A 26,334-nucleotide genomic window follows, 5' to 3' on the forward strand; every position below is an offset into this window, starting at 1 on the left:
CCATTGGCAAACCCCATTGGCTCTACCTTCCGATCTATCCTGAAATCCTATAACCTCCCCATGGGCCACTCTCTCCTGGTTGATAGGAGCCCCATCTCTTGCTCATACTGGTATTTTTGTCCCGACTGTAGTCCACCTGTCCACAGCAGCCTGCATGATCTTTCAAAGTATGTCAGATTAAGGTAACATCCCACTTCCAATCCAAGGATGACTTTCCATCTCACCCCAGACAAAACAGATTCCTACACAGCCCAGCATATCCCAGGCACTGCCATCTCCTACCACCATCGCCCTCACTCTACTCCAACCATGCTAGCTTCCTCATTGTTCCTCCAACATGCTGTGCTTGCTCCAACCTTTTGAGATGGAGTCTCACTCTGTCATCCAGGCTGGAGTGTAGTGGCGTAATCTCAGCTCACTGAAACCTTCACCTCCTGGGTTCTAGTGATTCTCCTGCCTCTGCCTCCTAAGTAGCTGGGATTACAGGCACCACGTCTGACTAATTTTTTGTGTATCTTTAGTAGATATGGGGTTTTGCCATGTTGGTCAGGCTGGTCTCAGAATTCCTGACCTCGTGATCTGCCCTCCTCAGCTTCCCAAAGTGCTGGGATTACAGGCGTGAGCCACCTTGCCCAGCCCAACCTAGGCCTTTCACACTGCTGTTCCTTCTCTGCATACGGCTGCTTCCCTTGCTTCATCTGAGTCTCTATTTAAGTATCACCTCCTCAAATAGGTTAGTGAGAGAAGACCCTGCTGGGAAATCAACCCCATCCCTGTCATTCTACTCTCATTCTACTTTGTTTTTCTTCATATCTATTGTTTTGTTTTTATATGTCACTCATAAAACTGTATTTTCCACATGGGCAGGAAGTAAATCTGTCATATCTACCACCCTAGCCTTGCGGCCTTGTTCTCTTTCTGCTAGGAGCTCACATATGGGTTGACTAAAAAATTCATTACTTCCTGGGGTCCTCGTGCAAATTAAGTTTCTTGGCAAAAGCTCCAGAGATGGGATCAACAAATCCAGGATGCTACTCAGAATCTGTTTTAGAGCAATTCCTGGCACATGGTAATTACTCAATGAATGTTACTTTTTAATAATATAAATAGATATCAAATGAAGAAACCATTGTTCTGGATATCTGTGCCCATAGAGTCATTTCTAGAAATGGAACCAGGGAAAAACTTACTCCAGTCTCTCTAAGGCACACTTGGGGTGAGTCAGGGCTGCACACAGTAGCTTTATGCCATCATCTTGGAGCCGATTAAATCCCAGGCACAATCGAGTTACATGTTGGATGCTGGTGAGAAACAAGGCCAGGTCCTGACAGCTGGCCGCCGACAGGTTGCATTTCTCCAGGCTGTGGAAGGTGCAGGTGCAAGGTGAGCCTCAGCCATGATGCCCAGGTTCCTCTACTTTTCTCTCTCAACCCCTTAACCCCCGAGACCCAAACATTATGGGAAGATTAAATTGGAGAAAGAACAAAAGCTTAAAGGAGAAAAAGGCCAGGCGCAGTGGCTCATGCCTGTAATCCCAGCAGTTTGGGAGGCCAAAGCGGGTGGATCACCTGAGGTCAAGAGTTCAAGAGCAGCCTGGCCAACATGGAGAAACCTCATCTCTACAAAAAAAAAAAAAAATACATATATGTATATAATCTGGTCATGGTGGCGTGCACCTGTAGTCCCAGCTACTCAGAAAGGCTGAGGCAGGAGAATTGCTTGAACCCAAGAAGCGGAGGTTGTGGTGAGCCAAGATTGCGCCACTGCACTCCAGCCTGGGTGACAGAGGGAGACTCCATCTCAAAGAGAAAAAGGTGAGTCAAGGTAGGGTTTTCTCAGCCCTATTGAGGTGTGGGCTGGATCACACTTTGTTGCAGAATGAGAGGACTGCCCTGTGTGTTACAGGATGTCAATAATAACTGACCTTTACCCACTAGGTGTTACCCACTAGTAGCAACCCCCACACCATCAGGACAACCAAATATGTTGTCCAGGCATTGCCAAATGTCCCCTGGGGGACAAAAAATCAAATAATCCCCAGTTTCAACTAATTTAATAGAATCCAGTTGAAAACCCGTAGATTTGGGGAGGATCAAAGAAGCCTAAGGAAATTATGCTAAGAAAGGTTGCCGGGTGAGATAGCAATGATCAAAGTGAAGGGAAAAGCTGACTGGAACTGAGACCTAAGGTGGTGGGAAGAAAGAAGAGGCCAGGCATGGTAGCTCATGCCTGGAATCCCAGCACCTTGGGAGGCCAAGGCGGTTGGATCACCTGAGGTCAGGAGTTTGAGACCAGCTTGGCCAACATGGTAAAACCCCATCTGTACTAAAATTACAAAAATTAGCTGGGGATAGTGGTGTGTGCCTGTAATTCCAGCTATTCTGGAGGCTAAGGCAGGAGAATAGCTTGAACCCAGGAGGTGGAGGTTGCAGTGAGTTGAGATCGTGCCACCATACACCAGCCTGGGTGACAGAGTGAGACTTCATCTCAAAAAAAAAAAGAAAAGAACAACCAACAGCGGACAGCCAGCCCGACAGCCGACAGCACGGCCCGACAGCACGGCCGACAGCCGGACAGCACGGCCGACAGCCGGACAGCACGGCCCGACGGCACGACCGACAGCAGGACAGTCGGCCCGACGGCCGACGGCACGGCCGACCCGACAGCACGGCCGAACAATAGGAAGATAGAAAAAGAAAGATAGAAAGAAAGAAAATAAGTATGTCAATGTGATAAGTAAATGCAGTAGGAGGATCCCCGAGGTTTCCCAGAACATACCCACTGCCACCCCCACTGTGCCACTCCAACTTGCAAAGAAGATGCTTTGAGAAGGCCGCAAGACTTACGACAGCTCCTTCAGGGGACATGTTGGTAGCGTGGAGGACTCCCTCAGGCTTCTCACATCAGAGAGATCATTGTCCCCCAAGCTGAGGAAGTTGAGACTTGTGTTCTCAGTGAGTTTGAGAAAGAGCTGACAAATCTGGTGGGTAAGGCCACAGGACTCCAACCTATCACAGAGGCCCGGAGACAGACCGTTACTCTTTGAAAGAGTGATCTGTGTTTACAGACCCCCCTGCTCCATGAATGAAAGCTGACTTTCTCCTCCTTCCTCAACCCTTTTGGAGGTTGGATGGCCTGCATGTCAACGCTACTCAAAGCATGGTCCATGATCCAGCAAGAGCAGCATGACATGGTAGCCTGTTAGAAGTGCTCATTCTTAGGTCCCACCCCAAACGTGCAGGATCTCTGCAGTTGAGTTCCTGGAATCTGTATTTTTTTTTTTTTTTTGAGTTAGAGTTTTGCTCTGTTGCCCAGGCTGGAGTGCCGTGGCACAATCTCGGCTCATTGCAACCTCCGCCTCCTGGGTTCAAGCAATTCTCCTGCCTCAACCTCCTGAGTAGCTGGGGTTACAGGCCTGTGTCACCACATCCGGCTAATTTTTGTATTTTTTAGTAGAGACGGGGTTTCACCATGTTGGTCAGGCTGGTCTTGAACTCCTGACCTCATGATCTGCCCCACTCCGCCGCCCAAGTGCTGGGATTACAGGCATGGGCTACCACACCTGGCCTGGAATCTGTATTTTAAAACACCCACTAGATTGGGCTGGGCACAGTGACTCATGCCTGTAATCCCAGCACTCAAGAGGCCGGGGCAAGCAGATTGCTTGCGTCCAGGAGTTCAAGACCAGCCTGGGCAACATGGCAAAACCCCATTTCTACAAAAAGTACAAAAATTCACTGGGTGTGGTGGCACACACCTGTGGTCCCAGCCACTCAGGGGCTGTGGTGGGAGGATTGCTTCAGCCAAGGAGGCAGTGGTTGCAGCAAGCAGAGATCACATCACTGCACTCCAGACTGGGCAACAGAGTGAGGCCCTGTCTCAGAAACAAAATAAAAAATAACCTCCCCCAAGGTGAGGCTAATATACATTAAAATTTGAGAACCACAGCTCTACATATAGGAACATTCTCCTTTGCTCATCCTTCTCTGTCTCCTTTTGCTACAATGCTGAGTGCTGTCAGCCCTCCCAGTGGATCGTGGAAGCTACTGGTGGTCTTGCAACCCTCCTTGACAGATCTAGGGAGCCAAAGACTTACCACAGATACTTGAGGTTGCAAGCTGAGTGTCTCAAAGCTTTAAGAATCAGGGGGACAGTCATTCCCAGCTTGTTAGAGCTGAAGTTCAGATGGGTCAGCTTGCTGTTACCCTGAAGGACAATAATGAGGTCCTGCAGAACCCACTCAGGAGTTACCGATTTGCACCTGAGGAAGGGAAGGGACATGAAAGCTGGATTGGGGGAGAAGACTGGTTTCCAGGATCCTGTCTGCCTCCTCACCCTGCCTTCTACTACACTCACTGCCAAGGTTATACAGGGTACAGAAGGAATTAAAAACAAGGGCTGAGCCATCGTACTGGACCTTGAAAATAAAAACTAAAATATACTCCCCCCCAAAAAATCAGTAAACTCAGTTGCAGGTACGAAGTCAGAGATCCCTCCTTCCCTCTCCACCTCTCCTAGAGGCCTGCCATGAAGAGGTCCTGGGGCCACCTACTCTTCTAGGAAATGACTCCCCCATACACACATACAATCCAACCTAGAAAAGCCCAGCAATAACTCTCTTGCATTTTCTTGAACTTCTTTCTCCTTATCTTGAGAACTAAGTAAGACCAAAAGTTTAATATTAAAAGAAAAATTTAAAAAGACGACTGCCAATCCCATTACTGGGTATATGCCCAAAGGAACATGAATCATTCTATTATAAAGACACATGCATACGTATGTTCATTGCAGCACTATACACAATAGCAAAGACAGGAAACCAACCTAAATGCTCATCAATGATGGACTAAACAAAATGTGGCACCTATACACCATGGAATACTATGCAGCCATAAAAAAGAATAAGATCATGTCCTTTACAAGAACATGGATGGAGTTAGAGGCCATCATCCTTAGGAAGCTAATGCAGGAACAGAAAACCAAATACCACATGTCCTCACTTATAAGTGGGAGTTAAATGATGAGAACACATGGACACATAGTGAGGAACACTGGGGCCTGTTGGAAGGTGAAGAGTGGGAAAAGGCAGAGGATCAGGAAAAATAACTAATGGGTACTGGGATTAATATCTGGGTGATGAAATAATCTGCACAGCAAACCCCATGACACACATTTACCTAGTAACATACACTTGTACCCTGGAACTTAAATGTATTTTTAAAAAAATAAACAAAGGCCATGGCCCCCTATGCCTGCCTCTCATGAGTTTGGTCCAGCTCACACACAATACACTGAGGTTTGAGGAAAATTATGATCAAACCTTTCACTCTTAACTGGTTGAATCAATGCACGCATCTAGGCTTTAGACCTTGAAAAGTAAGACCTAATGGTAGGGGAAAAGCAAGGTAGAATTCATTGGCCTAGACACCAGATCATTCAAACAAATCCCACCTCAGATTCAACACTATGCATTACTCTCTCCTCTATAGTTTTTTCCCCCCCTTAATTGTTATACAAGGTCCACCTCCATTTGCTAATTCCTTCCTATCTTCAAGCCAGATCTGAGACCCTGTTATTCATTCCTCCTTGGATCATATTAGCAGGGGACCAATACACTTTAGTCCACAGCTGTGCTCCATCTCCAGAGAGGACCCTCCCCCTGCTCACCTTTATTTTAAAAGGTTCTATTTTTAATTCACATACTTTTTCCCTTTTCTGCAGCTCATCTTTCTCCCTAATTCATCCCAGGACAAGCCTAGGAAACCCTGGTGTTGCCTCCAAGAGGAAAGACATACACATCAAATGTAGCAGTATGCTGATAAATGTTACCTCTGGATCTCCAGGAAAAAAAAAAAAAAAAAAAGTCCTAATATATAGCTTTGCCAATTTCTGTGGTGTGAATTCTCCAAGCCAATCATGGCCAATTTCGATCTGCCCACTTGCTGCCACTAAACGGAGTTACAAAGATAGGTACACACACAAGTGTCTCTCACCAGGTTGTAGCACCTGGCTCCAACATGTCACTGGACCGAAATAAATGTCCAGAATTGGTAATAGGAGGCCTGATGGCTTTGTTGATATCATTTGAATACACTAAGTACATTCTCCTCATGTTGCCTTCTATCTCGTTTTCTTGGCTTGGAATGTTCTTTTTCCCCAAGTATCCACGGGCACGGTCCCTCCTCCTTCCCTACACTGAGTCAAGTCGGTCTTTACCCAAATACCTTTTCAGTGAGGCCCTTCTGCCTTTCCTACCTAAAAAATGCAAGCCACCTTCCTCCTCATGCATCCTTTCTGAGCCCCCAGTTTTCTTTGGGAGATGCCACCCTCTTGGGTCCTATTCTGATGATTTTGTTTGCTTCCCTGACACAATGTAAGATCCCTGATGGCAGGAGTTATCTGTTGGCTTCACTGCTAGAACCTCAGAACTGAGAACAGAACCTGGCACACAGGAGATGCCCAATACTCACTGAACGCAGGAGTGACCAATCAAACACTACCTACTTTTGCTTAAGACACGAAACAGTCTCAAACTACACGCGTCTGTAGCTCTTCTTGAGTGCTTTGACTCCACCATACCCTAGAAGTTTTCTACTCCTTCAAATCCAGCTCAAAACAGGACTGAGGCCCTAGGAAAAAATTACTTTGTCCACAGGTACCTCTAATGCGAGATCATTCTTGATAGATTGGCATTTTAAAATTTCAGCCTACTTTGCCTAAGTAGCAGTTTCATAAATACAAGCACAGTTTATTTTATCCTCCTGAGCATGTAGCTTGCCTTCTGGCAAATGGGTAGCCAACCGCACTCATCAAAAGAGAGAAGTTGGGAGATTCTCCTAGGGTATCTTCTTGAGCTGCTGGCGTCTCACACTTACGTCAGTTTCTGGACTTTGCATCTTGGATTTTTCAGTGCAAGACAGAGACCCTTCACAGAGGAACCATGAAGTTTGCTGTTACTCAGGTCTAGCTCATGCAGATTCTCATTTGTGACCAACGTAGAGCAAATGCTGTTCCATGCGTGCATCCTGGAATCAAACTTGCTTGTCCTTCATGAGGGAGAGAGAGAACATGGATAAGACTAAGTTAGCCTCAAGCAATACCCAGAATACAACCTATGGGACACAGAAAGAAACCTTAACAAAATTATTAGAATTTTCCTAATGTGGCTGGGTGCAGTGGCTCACGCCTGTAATCCCACCACTTTGGGAGACCAGACCGTCAGGAGTTTGAGACCACCCATGGCCAACATGGTGAAGCCCTGTCTCTACTAAAAATACAAAATTAGCCAGGCGTAGTGGTGCATGCCTGTAATCCCAGCTACTCGGGAGGCTGAGGCAGGAGAATAGCTTCAACCTGGGAACCTACATCTGTCAGGGTGTGGGGGTTGCAAGACCACCCCTAGCTTCCATGATCCATTGGGAGGGCTGACAGCACTCAGCATTGTAGCAGAAGGAAACAGAGAAAGATGAGCAAAGGAAAATGTTCCTATGTGTAGAGCCATGGTTCTCAAATTTTAATGTATATCAGCCTCACCTTAGGGGAGGTTTTTTTTATTTTGTTTTGTTTTTGAGACAGAGTCTCACTCTGTTGCCCAGGCTGGAGTGCAGTGATGTGATCTCTGCTTGCTGCAACTTCTGCCTACTTGGCTCAAGCAATCCTCCCACCGCAGCCCCACAGTAGCTGGGACCACAGGTGTGTGCCACCACACCCAGCTAATAACCACTCAGTGATGGACATTCAGTTAGATACAAGTAGATGTCTTAGTACAATGCCTGGTACTTAAACCTTCCACATTCAATGCCTAAGATATAAAGATCTGTCTTTAAGTAGATCAATTAAATTAGCTAGGAAACTAGATGATGCCTAAAGGACAATATTCTTTCAAGTTAGAGCTGCTCCAGACCATTTGGTCAGAAATAAGCATGAATACATAACGACAACACATCCCTGGTTTTGCATGAAAGAATTTGCACAGAGCCTGAGTAAATAGGAGAAAGTTGAGAAACAAATGGTTTGTAATACTCACTCCAGAATTTCCAAGTCCCTTTCAAGGATGTGACTGCTAACAGAAAGCCTTAGCTTATTTAACCTTTTGCAGTGCTTTAGGCAAAATGAAGAAGCTTGGAGTTCTTCATCCTCCAAAATATTAAGATCAACTTCAAAGATATGACCCAACATCTTCTTTGTGAAGTCTTCCTCCTGGGACTCATGTAGGCAGTGAAAAAGTCGTAGAATGTGAAATTGGAGAGAGGCACTTTCAGCCTTACCTAACTCTTCTCCCCACTTTAATAATTCCTCCATTACCCTGGGAGATATTTTACAATGCAAAGTATCTTCCAGTTCTCTTGCTATGTTTTTATTTAAAAGACCAAAGAAGAACAGAACCACTGGAGTCCAGTACGCTTCTTTGTCAAGCAAGACGTGTTGCAGTAACATCTTCATCTCTTGTGGCTTTGTGGAATGGGGAGGGAATTCTCTAGGTTCCTCTAGCACAAAGAACATGGCTGCAAAAAACTCCTGGAAACTTAGGTGGGTGAAAGTAGTGCAACCCCCACAGTCATTGATCTTTTGAAGAATATTGAACTCGTAGAGAGAATCAATGAAAGGCACTTCCAGGCCCTCGATCTCAGTGTCTTCTTTGTTAAACGTGAAGTTCATAGACCACAGCCCTTCTATGGCCAGACTGCAGAGGGCCCTCCATTGTCCTGGCCAGCTGTCATCTGCCAAATCCACCTCTGCTCTGGAGAACAAGTTGGAGAAAAAATAGGCATACACACTGGTGGTGGTCTGAGTGATTGACTGGAGATCGTAATACCTCACCTTTGGCTGCTTCAGACAGGAACATACGGTCCAACACACCATGGGGACACTGCAGGAATCAAAGAGAGTTTCGTTTTTTCTTATCTGCTGCAGGATTTTCTCTACTTCACTTAAGTCATCAAAGTTTCTCATGAAATATACCCGTAGGTCGTCCCCTGTGAACCCTGTAATTTGTACAAAGCATGGATTCACTAATGAGGCCTTAAGATCTCTCACAAACCAGGTCTTGATCGTGATCAATAAGGTAGCCAGGGGAACCAATTCTTTCTTCAACAAGCTGTGTAGGATTTTGGTCACTGGGAGCTCCTGGTACCAGTCTGTACATGGCGAGCCATCATCCAAGCTCTCAGAGCGTGACTCAGATATGATTATTTCCTCAAAGCCATCAATAATAAACAGGAGCTTCTCTGGTTGAGACATGAACTCTTCAATGGGGGCATCAAAATCAGGCCAATCCAAAGAAATCAATTCAGCAAAGGTAGTTTCCTTCATGTACCTTATTTTATGGCAGTTGAGATAGAAAACATAGGAGAACCTTTGCTGAAAGAGAACTCCGTTCGCCCAGTGCAGCATAGCCTGCATTGCCAAGGTGGTCTTCCCAACCCCTGCCTTCCCCACCAAGACTATGGTCTGGGCCTGGGCTCTAGTCCTATTAGGATCCAGTAGGCGCTGCAGTTCCTCATGTTCATCCTTTGATGTATTACGGATATATACATGGTCTTTAGGCCAATTGATGTTGTCCCATGTCTCCAGTAGTTCAGCCTTCATCTTCTCTCTGTATTTTCTTCTGTGGTCTAGAGAGGGCGGAGTGGGGAGAACAACGTTAAGAATAAATTTCAGAGTTAGGAATGATTCAGTTACAAAGTTCCTACCCCGAAGACTTGAATAAGAGAAACTCTGCCTTCCAGGGTTTTGTGGGAATGCAGTGGTAGAAAGTTGCAAAAGGAGGCTGAGGTAGGAGAATGGCGTGAACCCGGGAGGCAGAGGTTGCAGTGAGCCGAGATGCACCACTGCACTCCAGCCTGGGTGACAGAGCAAGACTCTAACAAAAAAAAAGTTGCAAAATATGAAGACACTTAAATAATTTGATGATATATACAAACGAAAAGATACAGAATAACATAAGAGATCAAGAACACCTTTAAGAGAGGGCAGAGAAGGAATCATAGTGAGAAGCCTCTCACTAAAGGATTCTACACTGAGAGTGGAGAAGAATCATCAGGACAAGTCAGTCTGGGGTACTTTCAGGCAGGATGGAAGGCCAAGGTGAATGCCCACCCAGAGCTTTTTTCTGCAAGCCTCTTGAGGGTGCCCACCCCATTGCCTGACCAGCTCAGCACCCCAAAAACACCTTCTAGCCAGTAGAGGGGGCCCATGAGCCCTCCTCCCTCACCAGCTATCAGATTTTTCTCACTTCCTCAAAACACTTGAGGGCAACAAGGGATTTGGGCAGATGAGAGTCCCCCACTCACCGAAGGCTGACCCGACTCGACTCACAAGGCAATCAGTAACTGTAGAGCCTGCCAGTTTCCCTGGTCCCTGTGCCCAGACAGCTTCAGCTGGTGAGGGCTTGGACTCTAGGTTGCCCTGAAGATCAAGGCTTTGTCTCTCCCATTCTCCCCATTCCTGGGTTTCTTCCCAAAATGACTACGGTGGGGCCAGTCACAGCACAAGGGCCAGGACCTCTAGAGAGGCTGGGGTGAGGAGGGATTGAGCTAGGGATTCTTAGAGGCCTTCTGGGGCCTGCTAAGTATGCTGAGACAGAAATGAGCATTCTAGAGTACAGTGACCAAGGCATGTGGTAGGAGGCTGGGTTGTGAATATCTTTGCTTCAAAAACCAACGAATGAGATGCTGTAATTTACATTTTTAAAACTCCAGGTTTTATAAAGAATAGATTATGATGCATCAGTGTAGGAAAGGAGGCAGAGAAAACAGGTAGAAAGCTAATACTATCTTCATCTAAGTGAAAGTGGGCACCTGGCAGACTAGAATGTATTTGTAGAATATACCCCATAAGCAGATGTAACTATTACATATCTGTAAAAAAATGTAGGAATGAATGGTAATCACCATGCTACTTTCTATGAGTTCAAGATTTTTAGATCCCATATATTAGTGAGATGGGGCAGTAATTGCCTTTTTGTGCCTGACTTATTTCACTTACCATAATATCCAGGTTCATCCATGTTGTCACAAATGATAGAATTTCCTTCTCTTTAAAGGCTGAATAGTGTTCTATTGCATCTATAGGCCTTATTTTCTTTATCCATTCATCTGCTGATGGATACTTAGGTTGATTTCATATCTTGGCTATTGTGAATAGTGCTGCAATGAACATGGGAGTGAAAATCTCTGACATACTGATTTCTTCTTGCCAAGTGAAATAAGTCAGACACAGAAAGACAAATGCCAGGTGATTTCACTTATATGTAGAATATAAAAAAGTAAAACTCAGAAGTAGAGAGTAAAGTGGTGATTACTAGAGGCTGGGGAATGGCGTGGGAAAAAGAGAGGGAAAGGAGAAATTTTGAGCAAAGGATACAAAGTTTCCAGTAGACAACAGGAATGAGTTCTGTGATGTATTGCATAGCAACATAACTGTAGTTAATAACAATGTTATATAGTTCAACATTTCAGAAAGAGTAGATTTTAAGTGTTCTTGCCACAAAGAAAAAGTAAGTATTGTGGATTGAGGAGGTTTGAGATGGCTGACTGGAGACATTGGGTGCCAGTTCTTAGAACCAACATTACACATAGGTAATTATAGCCATGTGCAGTAGCTCATGCCTGTAATCCCAGCACTTTGGGAGGCCAAGGCAGCTGGATCACCAGAGGTCAGGAGTTCAAGACCAGCCTGGCCAACATGCTGAAACCCCATCTCTACTAAAAATACAAAGATTAGCCAGGTGTGGTGGCACACGCCTGTAATCCCAGCTACTCAGGAGGCTGAGGCAGGAGAATCACTTGAACCTGGGAGGCGGAGGTTGCAGCAAGCCAAGATCGCACCACTGTACTCCAGCCTGGGCAACAGGGCAAGACTCTGTCTCAAAAACAAACAAAACAAATAGATAATCACAATTCAAATAGAGTATCAGGAGAGAATACTCAAGCCAAACAGAGAACTCATAGGAAGAAGCTGGGGCACAGAAAAAGGAAGAGAAGCCAACTCGGCCAGCAGAGATCAGCTAGGATAGGCTTGCCTTGTCCAGCTCCACCCAACTTCACTCTCACCCCTCCATGGCTGATCATGGAGCCCGAGCCACTATGCATTCTACAGACCAGCCCATTGCCTGATGCACAAGAAAGTTTCTCCTGGTAAACAACAGTCAAGCATAAAAGCTACTGCAACTGCTGCAGCTGGCTCTAACCTGCAAGTGTCATCTACTGGACTAGATGTCAAACTATACAACCCAGTACAAAAGCTGCTAATACAAGTAAACAGTGCTTGGGAACCAGATAAGCGTTAAGACCTCACTAACCTGGCCCCACAGGAGATCAAGAGCCTACTCACACACCTAGCAAACCACTACTAAAACCACATTTAGAAAGCCACTGCACTAATACTGTCTATAACCAAGGAATTTATACAGTCTTTGTCAATGAAAGCACTCAGAAAAGCCAAATGACCCTACTAAACATACATTACAGTCACATCCTCCAGGGAAAAATGGTCCCATCTAAACAACAGTACATGCAAAAATAAGAAGTGATAGTTTCTTCAGATAAGAAACTAATATACAATTCTTGGCATATGAAGAAAACCCAGGTGTTATGATACCCCCAAAGGATTGTACTAACTCTCTAGCAATGGATCCTAATCAATATGAAAATGTAAAAATGCCAAATAATTTAAAATACTGATTTTAAAGAAGCTCAGTGAGATCCAAGAGAAATCATAAAACCTGTACAAAGAAATCAGAAAATAAATTCAGGATATGAATGAGAAATTTATCAAAGAGATTTTTGAGATAAAAATCAAATAAAACTTCTGGAAGTGAAAAACTCATTGAAGAAGTTACAAAATATAGCTGAAAGTTTCAACAACAGATTAGACAAAGAAGAGGAAAGAATCTCAGAACTTGAAGGTCTTTCAAATTAATTTAGTCTGACAAAAATAAACAAGATTTTAAGAAAATGAACAAAGCCTTCAAAAGGTATGAGACTACATACAATGTCTGAACTGATGAATCATAGGTATTCCTGAGGGAGAAGAAAAACCAAAAAGTTTTAAAAACCTGTTGTGGAAATAATTGAGAAAAACTTCCCTACTCTGGCAAGAGATCCAGGAATCCAAATATAAGAGGCTTAATGAACTCCAAAAAAATGCATTGCAAGAAGGGCCTCACTATGATATTTATTCATCAGACTAAGTGTAATGTGAAGCAAAAAACCTCCTAAAAAAATCAGTAAGAGAAAATAATCTAGTCACCCATGAAGCAAATCCCATCAGACTAACAGCAGACTTCTCAGCAGAAAACTTACAAGCTAGAAGGAATTGGAATTCTATTTTCAAAGGTCTTTTGTTTAAAGAAATAAACTGTTAACCCCAAGTTTTGTATCCTTCTACAATAAGCTTTATAAATGAAGACATAAAGTCTTTCTCAGACAAGCAAACACTGAGGGAATTTGTCACCACTAGACTTGTACTACGGGAAATACTTGAAGGAGTTCTAAACATGGAAGTAAAAGGTTGATACTTGCCATCACAAAAACACACAAAAGTATAAAATACACCAGTCTTATAAAGCAGTTACACAAAGAAGAAATCACATGATAGCATGACAGAATTCTATCAAATCACAAAGAAAAAGAACAACAAAAAAAATCTGCAAAGCAACTAGAAATCAACATTGTAACTGGAAAAAAGGTCATATATCAATATTAACCTTCAACATACATGGATTAAATGCTCTTCTTAAATGATATAGATTGGAGGAATAGATTTTAAAACATAAGCCAAATCTATGCTGCTTAAAAAAAAATTCATCTTACTTCAGTATAGACTGAAGGTAAAGGGGTAGAAAAAGATTCCACTTTTCACCCCTTTGCTTCACAAAAAGCAAACTGGAGTAGCTATACTTATATTAGTTGAAAGACTTTCAACCAGCAACAGTTTAAAAAAAGGCAAAGAAGGTTATTATATAGTGATAAAGGGATCAATTCAAGAAGATATAATAATCCTAAATATGTATACATCAATACCAGAGTACCTAGATTCATAAAACAAATATTATTAGACCTAAAGACAGCAAAACAATAATAATAGTGGGAGACTTCAACACCTCACTGACAGCACTAGACAGATTATCAAGACAGAAAATCAACAAAGGAAGTCTGAACTTAAATTGGACTTTAGATAAATGAACCTAACACACATTTACAGAACCTTCTACTCAACGACTGCAGAATATACATTCTTCTCATCAGTGCATGGAACATTCCTTGAAATAGACCATATGTTAGACTATAAAACAAGGCTCAATAAATATTTTAAAAATTGAAATTATATCAAGTATCTTCTCAGACTGCAGTGAAATAAAACTAGAAATCAAACTCAAGAGAAACTCCCGATTAAACAACTGCTCCTAAACAATCTTTAGGCCAATGACATCAAAACCTCTGTGATACAGCAAAATCAGTTTTAAGTTTATAGCATTAAATGCTTACATTTAAAAAAATCACAAATTAACAACCTAACAATGCAACTCAAGGAAAAAGAATAAGAACAAATCAGACCCAAAGCTAGAAGAAAAATAACAAATCAGAGCAGAAATAGAGACCAAAATAACAATACGAAGGATCAATAAAACCAAAGGCTAGTTACTTAAAAAAATAAACAAGATTGATAGATGGCTAGCTATACTAACTAATGAAAGAAGAGAAGATTCAAACAAAATCAAATCAAAAAGGAAACATTACAACTGATACCGCAGAAATACAGATGATCAGAGACTATAATGGACAACTCTATACTCACAAACTAAAAACCCAAGAAGAAATAGATAAATTTCTGGGAACATACAACCTACCAAGATTGAATCAGGAATAAATATAAATCCTGAACAGATCAACAACGAGTGAGTGAATCAGTAATTTAAAAAAGGAATAACAAAAAAATCCGAGTGCCAGATGCATTTCACAACCAAATTCTACAAGACATACAAAAAAGAACTGGTACCAATCCTACTGATACTGTTGCAGAAAAAGAAGTTGAAGAGGAGGGAGTATTCTCTAACTCCTTTATTAAGCCAGTATCATCCTGATACCAAAGCTCAACAAGGACACAAAAAGACAACTACAGACCACTATCCCTGATGAGCATAAGTGCAAAAATCTTCAACAAAATACCAGAAAACTGATCCAACAACACATAAAAAAAGATAATACACCATGACCAAGTGGGTTTTAATCCAGGAATACAAGGATGATTCAATACTCATAAATCAATAAATGCGATTCACTACATAAACAGAATTAAAAACAAAAACTATATGATCTCCATAGATGCATAGAAGCATTTGGTAAAATTCAGCATCCTTTCATGATAAAAGCCCTCAACAAACTAAGCTTCAAAGGAACATATATCAAATTAATAAAAGTCATATGACAAATCCACAGCCCACATTATACTGAATGGGAAAAAGTTGAAAGCATTCTCCCCAAGAACTGGAACAAGACAATGATGCCCACTTTCACCACTCCTATTCAACACAGTACTGGCCAGTCACAGCCAGAGCAATCAGGCAAGAGAAATAAAAGGTATCTAAATTATAAAGGAAGAAGCCAAATTATCTGTTGATGATATGATCTTATATCTAGAAAACTCAAGACTCCTAGATTTGATAAATTCATAAAGTCTTAGTATTAAAATAAAGCAATGTACAAATATCAGTAGCCTTTCTATACTCCATAATGATCAAGCTGAGAACCAAATTAAGAAGGCAATCCATTTACAATAGCTTAAAAAAAAAAACCTGAGGAAAATATTCAACCAAAGAGGTGAAAGATCTCCACAAGGAAAACTACAAAAAACTTGAGAAATTATAGATGACACAAGTAATGCTCATGGATCAGAAGAATAAATGTCATTAAGATGACCATATTTTCCAATATATCGATTCAATGCAATTCCTATCAAACTCCCAGGGACATATTTCACAGAATTAAACAATCCTAAAATTCATATGGAACCAAGAAAGAGCCCTAATAGCCAAAACAATCGGAAGCAAAAAGGACAAATCTGTATGCATCACATTACCTGACTTCAAATTATACTACCAGGATATAGTAAACAAAACAGCATGGTACTAGTACAAAAATAAACATATAGATCAATGTAACAGAATAGAGAGGCAAGAAATAAAGCTACATACCTACAGCTAGCTGATCTTCCACAAAGTCAATAAAAACACACACTGGGGAAAGGGCACTCTATTCAATAAATGGTGCTGGGAAAACAGGCTAGCCATATGTAGAAAAATAAAACTGGACCCTGTCTCTCACCATATTCAAAAGCTAACTCAAGATGGAGTAGAGATTTAAATGTAAGACCTGAAACTGTAAAAATCCTAGAAGAAAAGGTAGGGAAAAATTTTCTGAACATTGCCTTGGCAAAGAATTCATGACTAAGACCTCAAAAACAAATGCAAGAAAAACAAAAATAAACTGATGTGACTTAAGAAGTTTCTACACAGCAAAAGAAGTAATCAAGTGAACAGATAACCTGCAGGATAGGAGAAAATATTTGCAAAGTATACATTCAAAGGGCTAATATCCAGAACCTACAAGGAACTCAATTTAAATAAAATCCCATTCGAAAATGGAGAAAGGACACAAGCAGACATTTTTTAAAAGACATACAAGTAGTCAAGAAACATGTAAAAAAAAAATGATCATTATCACTAGGCAGAGAAATGCAAATTAAAGCCACAGTAGAAAAACCCCAAATGTTGGCAAGGATTCAGAACATGGAACACTTGTACACTGTTGGTGTGAAAGTAAATTAGTGCAATATCTATGAAAATATTAGGATATTTCTCAAAGAACTAAAAATAGAACTACCATTTGATCAAACAGTGTCACTATTGGGTATCTACTCTAAGAAAAAAAAGTCATATCATAAAGATACCTGCACTCCTGTGTTTATTGCAGCAGTATTCACAATAGCAAAGATACAGAATCAACCTAAGTGTCCATTAATGGATGACTGGATAAAGAAAATGTATGTATGTATGTATGTATGTATATATGTATACACATATATACACACCCAGGAATACTACTCATAAAAGATAATATATCTTACAGCAATATGGATAGAACTGGAGGCCATTATCTTAAGTGAAATAAGTCTGACACAGAATAACAAATACCGCATGTTCTTACTTATAAGTTGGAACTAAATCATGTGTACATATGTACATATAGAACGGAATAATAGACGTTGGAGACTCAGAAGGGTGGAAAGGTAGGAGGGGGTTGAGGGACGAGAAATTCCTTTAATAGGTACGATGTAGACTATTCAGGTGATGGCTCCACCAAAAGCTCAGACTTTACCATTACACAATATATCCGTGTAACAAAATGGAATGCAAACCACATACTGAGTCAAGACAGTATTTCTGTTAATTTGGCAAATATTTGGAAGAATTTTTATTGATACTTGGAAGGAAAAAGACACCCACAATATCATAGTGGATGACATTTTGTTACAGCATTTTAGAGGATCAATTTGACTATAAACTTTAGATTATATATATATCTTTTTGTCTAGGAGTCCTACTTTAAGAATGTCTTCTACAGAAATATCTGTAGATATGCACAATATGATATGGACATTTATCAAAGTATTGCTTAATGTTTTTTAAAAAGCTGGAAGCCTAGATTTCTGTCAACAGGAAAAGGTTAAATATAAACCATGACATATCCATACAAAGGTATATGGAAAAAGAATAATAAACATTACCTGATATGATCCCAGAAAAAGAGATTAAGTTAAGGATCTGGAGAAGAGGAACTTATCCTGGATTACCTGGGGGGCTACTACAATTGCACATATCATCCTAAAGTAGGAGCAAAGGGAGATGAGGCACAGACACCCAGAGGAAAAGACATAGCAGGTGGCAATGAGACCACAGAGGTGGAGATGAGAGTCATGAGGCCACAACCCAAGAAAGACTGGCAGCCACCAGAGCTGGAAGAGACCAGAACAGATCTTCCCCTAGAGCCTTTCTACTGACACACTGATTTCAGTTATTTGGTGTATTAGTCTGTTCTCACACTACTAGTAAAGACCTACCCAAGACTGGGTAATTTATAAAGAAAAAGAAGTTTGATGGACTCACAGTTCCACATGGCTGGGGAGGCCTCGCAATCATGGCAGAAGGCAAAGCAGGAGCAAAGACATGACTTACATGTTGGGAGGTGAGAGGGCGTGTGCAGGGGAACTCCTTTATAAAACCATCAGATCTCAGGAGACTTACTGCCATGAGAACAGCAAAGGAAAGACCCACCCCATGAATCAGTTACCTCCCACCAGGTCCCTCCCATGACACATGGGAATTACAGGAGCTACAATTGAAGATGAGATTTGGGTGGGGACACAGCCAAACTATATCATTTGGCCTAAGAATTTTTTTTGTTTGTTTTTTTGAGATGGAGTCTTGCTCGGTCGCCAGGCTGGAGTGCAGTGGCACAACCTTGGCTCACTGCAACCTCTGCCTCCCAGGTTCAAGCAATTCTCCTGCCTCAGCCTCCCAAGTAGCTGGGGCTACAGGCACACACCACCACACCCAGCTAATTTTTGTATTTTTGGTAGAGACGGGGTTTCACTATGTTGGCCAGGATGGTCTTGATCTCTTGACCTCGTGATCCACCCACCTCAGCCTCCCAAAGTGCTGGGATTACAGGCATGAGCCATCGTGCCCAGCAGAGTTGTTTTAAGCTATCCAGTTTGTCATACAATTGGTTAACAGTGGACCTAGGAAACTACTATAGCACACAACCTTCATTGCAAGACTCAGCATCAATTTATATGCCCAGGATACTGAACACTGATGCTGCCACACACAGGAGAAATGATAATGTTATGGGAGGATAGAAGGGAAGAGAGATACCTACACCGTGACAAGAAGTCAGTAGATAACTGATCAGAAAACTAAGAAATAGCAGGAAATATTAATCACTTACAACCATAGAAACAAATATCAGAGGCAGCCCCCAAGAGTAGTGGGTGGATGTCTCTATAGAGCAGACCTCAAGAGCTGGCTGGGAGGATTGATGCTTTGCATTACAAGCTCTATGTCCCTGTGACTCTTTGGGGCTTGTATACATACACATGTACTTCTTTGATAAAACTGAACTTAGTACTAGAATGTGTGTTTTACTTTCTCAGTATGAAAATCTCCATAGGGCCACTGGTACAAAAACTACACATGCCTATTAATTCACCTGTTAAAAGGTAATCTCAATATCAGTTATTTAACAAAAGCACCAAGTCCAGAAGCAGACACCAGTGTGTGAGAACCTACAGGAAAAACAGAGAATCCCGTTTATAGTAACCTATTTTTCTGTAGGAGATTGGTCAGGGTGGTGGGAGAAGTTGTAGGAAAAATGCAAACCTTCTTGGATGGCTGGGGGAGGGGGCGTTGCAAAGCTTCGGGGAAGAATGAGCTGAAGGCGGTGGTTCTTACCCCGGGGCAAAGGCCAAGAAGTAGGTACAAAAGAATGCAGGGGAGTTTATCTGAACAGCTGGTTTATCATCTCTCCAGAAACCTGGCCTTTCATCACCCACACACAGGAGTCGGGGGTGGAGGGGGCGCAACCATGTGAATTGCCCACAAGTGTGTTGACTCAAGGCCTTTGTCATTAAATCTGTTCTAAATAAATGCCTGCAGTGCCGGCTTGTCAGGGCAGCAGCTGCTGACTCTTTACAGCACACTCCTCAGTGTCTGTGGGCAGCCCAGTCCCCTAGCCTGCTCTTTTGCTAGATATCTGTGTCTGAGTGCATTTTTTCATCCATCATTCAGCCAGGGTCTGTGGGTTGGACCCAGCATTTTTCAATAAATTGTACTGGAAGAACTAGTTGGGAAGAGCTTTTAATTTCTTGCATACCACAAATTGAAGAAAATGTCAGTAGGAGGCAACTCTACTCTGGACCTAGTGAAACCAATGCTCATCAAGCAACCTGTCCATTATCAACATAAAGTAGGATACACACCTGCTTCTTCTAGCATCTCTGGTTCTTCTTGGTTTGGATCTTGGCATCCCTGGGCCTGCACATTCCCTGAAATAAACAGTGATGATGAGATATGAAAATACCCCAGACTGAAAACGGGCCACAATGATAAAGGCTCTCAGTAGAACCAACTCTTTCTATGGCAAACTTGAGAGTGAAGAGACTGGAGGAATCAGAATACCCAGTTTATATTTTTTATTTATTTTTAAGAGACAGAGTCTCACTCTGTCGCCCACGCTAGAGTGCAGTGGTACCATCTTGGCTCACTGCAACATTTGCCTCCCGGGTTCAAGAGATTCTCCTGCCTCAGCCTCCTGAGTAGCTGGGATTACAGGCACACACCACCAGGCCTGGCTGATTTTTGTATTTTTAGTAGAGATGGGGTTTCACCATGTTGGCCAGGCTGGTCTCAAACTCTTGACTTCAAGTGATCTGCCCACCTCGGCCTCCCAAAGTGCTGGAATGACAGATATGAGCCGCTCTACTCAGCCATAAGTTATTATTTAATAAAAAATACTGGAAGAACTAGATGGAAAGAGTTTTTAATTTTTTATGTACCATAAATTCAAGAAATTTCAGCGTAGGCAGCAAATGTGGACCAATGAAATGAGTGCTCCATCAAGCAACCTGTCAATTATCGACAAAGTTATGTACACACCTGTTTCTTCTTCTAGCTCCTCTAGTTCTTCTTGGTTTGGATCTTGGCATCCCTGGGTCTGCATGTTCCCTGAAATAAACGTTGACGATGAGATATGAAAGTACCCCAGAGTGAAAATGGGCCAGCAATAATGGAAGCCCCCAGTAGAACCAACTTTTTCTATGGCAAACGGGATTGAAGAGACTGGAGGAATCAGTATGCCCAGTTTACAGTAAGTTATTATTTAATAAGCAATACTGAAAGAATTAGTTGGAAAGTTTTTAATTTTTTATACACTATAAATTCAAGAAATTTCAGAGTAGGCAGCGGATGTGGATCAGTGAATGAGTGCTCCATCAAGCAACCTGTCCATTATCAACTTAAAGTAGTGTACACACCTGCTGCTGCTTCTAGCATCTCTACATCTTCTTGGGTTGGATCTTGCAGCTCTTGGGTCTGCACATTCTCTGAAATAAACAGTGATGATGACATATGAGAATACCCCAGACTGAAAATGGACCAGCAATAATGGAGGCTCTCAGTAGAACCAACTCCTTCTGTGACAAACTGGAGTTTGAAGGTCTGATTCCTCCAGTTTTCTCAAGCTCCATTAGCCCAACTGAAGATGCAGTGTGCACTCTGGAAAGTCCACAGTACACGCTAAGCACATTCCTGCCTCAGGGCCTTGGCTCCAGACCTCCCTGCTGCCTGGATTCCCAGGTATCTGCTTAGCTCACTCTCAAGGCTCTGCTGAAATCTTACCTCCACAATGGTGCCTGATAAGCCTAATCATGACTACCACCTAAATCTTTAATCACATACCTTAGCCTCTTCCCATCTGCATTATCCTCCATTTGCACTTGTCACCTTTTAACACACCATGTGATTTATGCATTATGTCTATTGCCTGTCTAGGGAGATGGCTAGTCTGTTCACAGATTCATCCCAAGTGTGTAGAACAGTACCCCACACAGAGAAGCCACTCTAATATCTTTGGAGTAGAATACCATAGGAATAAAAGCACCAAAAATTGGGTTCAAACCAACTCCCTCAATTTGCTGCACATCACCACTCTCAGTGTCCCCTTCCTCATGAGCTAGAAGACCTCTTCTATGACTCACAGTGGCCAAACTCATTTTACTGTGTAGTACATAGCTGCTATGGGACAATACCTTGTAAGGGATTTGCATCTAAAGAGATATGGCTCTAATATTTACAACTCCATTGCTTGTCACTGTTTACATGGCTTGTTCTGGTTAGCAAGCTGAGTCCTGCACTTCCTCCAGATGTTCCACGTTCCTTCAAAGAACAAGAATCCATCATTCTCCACCCATGTTAGCCTAGGCCAAATAATCCCAGCTCTCTAAAGCTCCACAGACCCTACCTGTGGAGTCTGAGCCCTACGTCCACATACTTCAAGCTGAAGTCTGTCCTGAATTCTAACCCTCCTGGAAGCAGGGAACCAGAGTGGGAACCTTTTCCTAGGCATAGCCCAAGCAGAGGAAAAGTAGACGATTTTCCCCTCTTCACTGGCTCTGTTTATCCTAAAGGCCAACTGTTTGACAGGTGGCATTCTTCTGTTGCAAACAAATCCAACGATGTGAGCCTTCCAGGTTATAGCTTTACTGTCAAGTATCAGGCATCACCATCTGGCTCTTCATAGATTAAATTTAAGACTCTAGATTCAGTTGGGACCACGTGTCAGAAAAGCCAGGCCATTCCAGATGAACAGCCTAGCAGGACCAGTACATGGCTTCAAAAAGAAAACAAAGGTTAAAAATTAGTAAGTTTTTGCTTATTCTCCCTCATGCTTAGGGAACTTTGCAAGGACATGAACGAATAGTGAAGAGCAGGCATATGGAAGTTCCATCGGTCACTCACCAGGCCTAGGCATTCCTCCATTCTCTGGTGAGGCACACTTATCTGAGTATGTTTTAAATGCCAGAGGAGCATGTTTTAGGGAACCAGCCTACCCTTCCCACACCCAACATTACTCCCCCAGGCTCCATAGATTTACTTAGTGGTGTCTTTATCCTAATCCTAGCAACACCTGAATGTAGGGAAGCACCGGTGATTTACACATAATTATGCACTGAAGTCAATGTGGTTCCTGTTCCCATTGCATATTAAACCTCACTGCCCATGTGGAGGGTGGTGGGGGAAATCTTGGCCTTGTCTTAAAGGTCCCCCCAAAAAAATGCTTTACTGGGAAATGATTCCTACATAATTAAAAATGCAATGCATGAAGAATATAGAGTAATTTAAAACTTTTATGTATATAATGAAATAATTTTGAAAAGTATGAATTCTACCCAAGCCTGGCCAAATGATTTTTGACAAAGATGCAGAAGCAATTCAATAGAAAAAGAGCTCTTTTCAACAAATGGTGCTGGAGCCAACGGATATCTATAGGTGGAAAAAATGAAAAGAAAAGGGATAGCACCCTAAACTTTACACCTTATACAGGAGAAAAAAAGAAAACCACCCAAAAGAGAGAATAGATTTAAGTATAAAAGGTAAAAACCAGCCCAGCACATTGGCTCACACCTGTACTCCCAGCACTTTGGGAGGCTGAGGCAGGCAGATCACGAGGTCAGGAGTTTGGGACCAGCCTGTCCAGCATGGGGAAACCCCATCTCTAATAAAAATACAAAAATTAGCTGGGTGTGGTGGTGGGCGCCCATAGTCCCAGCTACTAGGGAGGCTGAGGCAAGAGAATTGCTTGAACCCAGGAGGCAGAGGTTGCAGTGAGCCAAGATCATGCCACTGCACTCCAGCCTGGGCAACAGAGCGAGACTCCATCTAGGGAGAAAAAAAAAGTAAAAACTATGAGACACATTTGCCTTTGATTATTCTCTTTTGTCTATGAAATAAAGTCTAATTCCTTAAAAAAAAATCCCAATTCTGGCTTCCATTTGTACACCTATGGAAGCCTGAAATAGCTTCTTCCACTGCAAATTTGCAGACATATCCTTGGGTGGGATAGAGGGTGTGTATATGGTGAGGTGACACTCTCCCAGCTCTGATACTGCTGGCCAGGCACCACGCTTAATCAATCATCCATAAACCACCAGGGCAAGTAACGCTTTCAGATAAAAAACCACCCCAAAGGTCAACTGACATGCAAGTTCCTACTCTATGCCCAGTGCCTTCTAAGCATTTCACCCTAGAAATACAGAGGGTGGAACAGTGACCCCAGTTTAAGAAAGAATTGTGGCCCCATGGTAAAAATCACTTGTCCAAGATTACCGTTGGTCAGATGGAACTAGCCTTTGAATCCAGACATCCTGACTCCAGAACCTGAGCCCTTAAGCCAATAGTCCCCAAAAGACAATACATGGGTCCTTGTATACACACGTGTGTCTGCAAACTCACTCTCAAATGCATATCCCACAGCACTAGTCAAGTACAGAGATACTCATGGTCCAGTTTCCTAGATGATGGGGCTAACGGGGCACTAAGAACCACCTGATCCACCTGCTGAAATTTTATCGTCCCCTGCATGGCTGGTGAGGTGGATGTGGCCCAGGGCTTTCTCCTACTTGAGAGGTATCTTCCCCATGACCCACGCCTTTAGAAGGCCAAGTAGAAACAAGACAAGGACCAGGGAAATGTGGCTCCTGTGATGTGCCCCGCCTGGCCGTGCAGCCTTCAGGCAGGAAGTTTATGCTGCCATTCGAAATCAGCAACAAGAAACAAAGGATAAATGCTTAAGGAGAGGAGCACCCATCTACCCTGAGGTGGTTATGATGTATCACTTGCCTGTATCCAAATATCTCATGTACCCCATAAATATATACACCTACTATGTATCCAGAATTTTTAAAATTTAAGTTTAAATTTTAAAAACATCAGTGACAAGAAACAGGATAAATGCTTGAGGTGATGGACACTCCATTTACCCCTGTGACTATTACCCAATGCATGCCAGTATCAAAATATCTCATGTACCCCATAAATATATACACCTACTATGTATCCAAAAACTTAAGTTTATATTTTTAAAAATCAGCAACAAGAAAGTAAGTTCTTCCTTTGAGAGCATTCTCCTCTGTGCTAATTCCTCTCTCCAGGTCTCTATAAAGAGAGATATTCAGTTGGAAACAGAATTTAAGAGTTCTAAATCTCTATTTTCAATCTCTGATATCCTTTCTTCATGACTAAAACACCAAAAGCAAATGGCAACAAAAGCCAAAATTGACAAATGGGATCTAATTGAACTAAAGAGCTTCTGCACAACAGAAGAAACTGTCATCAGAGTGTACAGGCAACCTGCAGAATGGGGGAAAATTTTTGTAATCTATTCATCTGACAAAGGGCTAATATCCAGAATCCACAAAGAACTTAAATTTACAAGAAAAAAAAACCACCTCATCAAAAAGTGGGTGAAGTATATGAACAGACACTTCTCAAAAGACATTTATGCAGCCAACAAACATATGAAAAAAAGCTCATCGTCACTGGTTATTAGAGAAATGCAAATCAAAACCACAATGAGATACCATCTCATGCCAGTTAGGATGGCGATCATTGAAAAGTCAGGAAACAGATGCTGGAGAGGATGTGGAGAAATAGGAACACTTTTACACTGTTGGTGGGAGTGTAAATTAGTTCAACCATTGTGGAAGACACTGTGGCAATTCCTCAAGGATCTAGAACTAGAAATACCATTTGACCCAGCAATCCCATTACTAGGTATATACCCAAAGGATTATAAGTCATTCTACTATAAAGACTCATGCACACATATGGTTATTGCAGCACTGTTCACAATAGCAAAGACTTGGAACCAACCTAAATGCCCATCAATGATAGACTGGATAAAGAAAATGTGGCACATATATACCATGGAATACTATGCAGCCATAAAAAAGGATGAGTTCATGTCCTTTGCAGGGACATAGATGAAGCTGGAAACCATCATTCTCAGCAAATTAACACAGGAACAGAAAACCAAACACCGCATGTTCTCACTCATAAGTGGGAGCTGGACAATGAGAACAGATGGACACAGGGAGGGGAACATCACCCACCGGGCCTGTCAGTGGATGGGGGGCTAGGGGAGGGATAGTACTTGAAGAAATACCTAATGTACATGATGGGTTGATGGGTGCAGCAAACCGCAACGGCATGTGTATACCTATGTAACAAACCTGCACGTTGTGCACATGTATCCTAAAACTTGAAGTATAATAAAAAAAAAAAGAAGAGGAAAATAAAGATAAAATCAGAAATCAATGCAATACAAAGCATGCAATAGAGACAAATCAATAAAGCCTAAAGTTGGTTCTTTGAAAAAAAAAGAAATTGAGACAGTAAAAAAAAAAAAAAGAATTCTAAATCGCATTCCCTAGTTTTCTGCTTTACATCTACGTATTCCAAACAAGAGTATCTGAGGGCTTTAAAAATGAGAGAGGGACAGGGAAAAAGAGGGTGGAGTGGCATTCTAGTCTCCATCCCATCCTCCTTTGCACCAGAAGATACACAAAGCCTGAACTTGTATGACTCCGAATGCCCCGTGTCCAGGGTTCTGATATGGAAGACTCAGTATTGCCCACTCTCCTTCCTTAGAACTCACTCATTGGGGGTAGGAGAAGCTGTACATGATCAAGCACAGAGCCTTTGGAGACACTGCCTGG

General features: G+C 42.2%; 1 protein-coding gene across 2 annotated transcripts in view; it reads right to left on the reverse strand.

Moving 5' to 3' along the window:
* NLRP13 (NLR family pyrin domain containing 13) overlaps positions 1 to 26,334 on the reverse strand; it is a 42,861-nt gene that overhangs the window by 12,960 nt on the left and 3,567 nt on the right. For both annotated transcript variants that reach the window (XM_002829818.4, XM_009233159.4), the window contains exons 2-8: positions 21,094 to 21,162; positions 20,717 to 20,785; positions 20,041 to 20,106; positions 8,027 to 9,614; positions 6,876 to 7,046; positions 4,097 to 4,261; positions 1,191 to 1,361 (exon numbers count right to left, since the gene is read on the reverse strand). In XM_002829818.4, the coding sequence (XP_002829864.4) occupies positions 1,191 to 1,361; positions 4,097 to 4,261; positions 6,876 to 7,046; positions 8,027 to 9,614; positions 20,041 to 20,106; positions 20,717 to 20,785; positions 21,094 to 21,162 (2,299 nt within the window). The remainder of the gene's footprint in view (positions 1 to 1,190; positions 1,362 to 4,096; positions 4,262 to 6,875; positions 7,047 to 8,026; positions 9,615 to 20,040; positions 20,107 to 20,716; positions 20,786 to 21,093; positions 21,163 to 26,334) is intronic.

The sequence above is a fragment of the Pongo abelii genome, chromosome 20, assembly GCF_028885655.2.
Source record: "Pongo abelii isolate AG06213 chromosome 20, NHGRI_mPonAbe1-v2.0_pri, whole genome shotgun sequence".
In the NCBI taxonomy this organism is placed as follows: Eukaryota; Metazoa; Chordata; class Mammalia; order Primates; family Hominidae; genus Pongo; species Pongo abelii.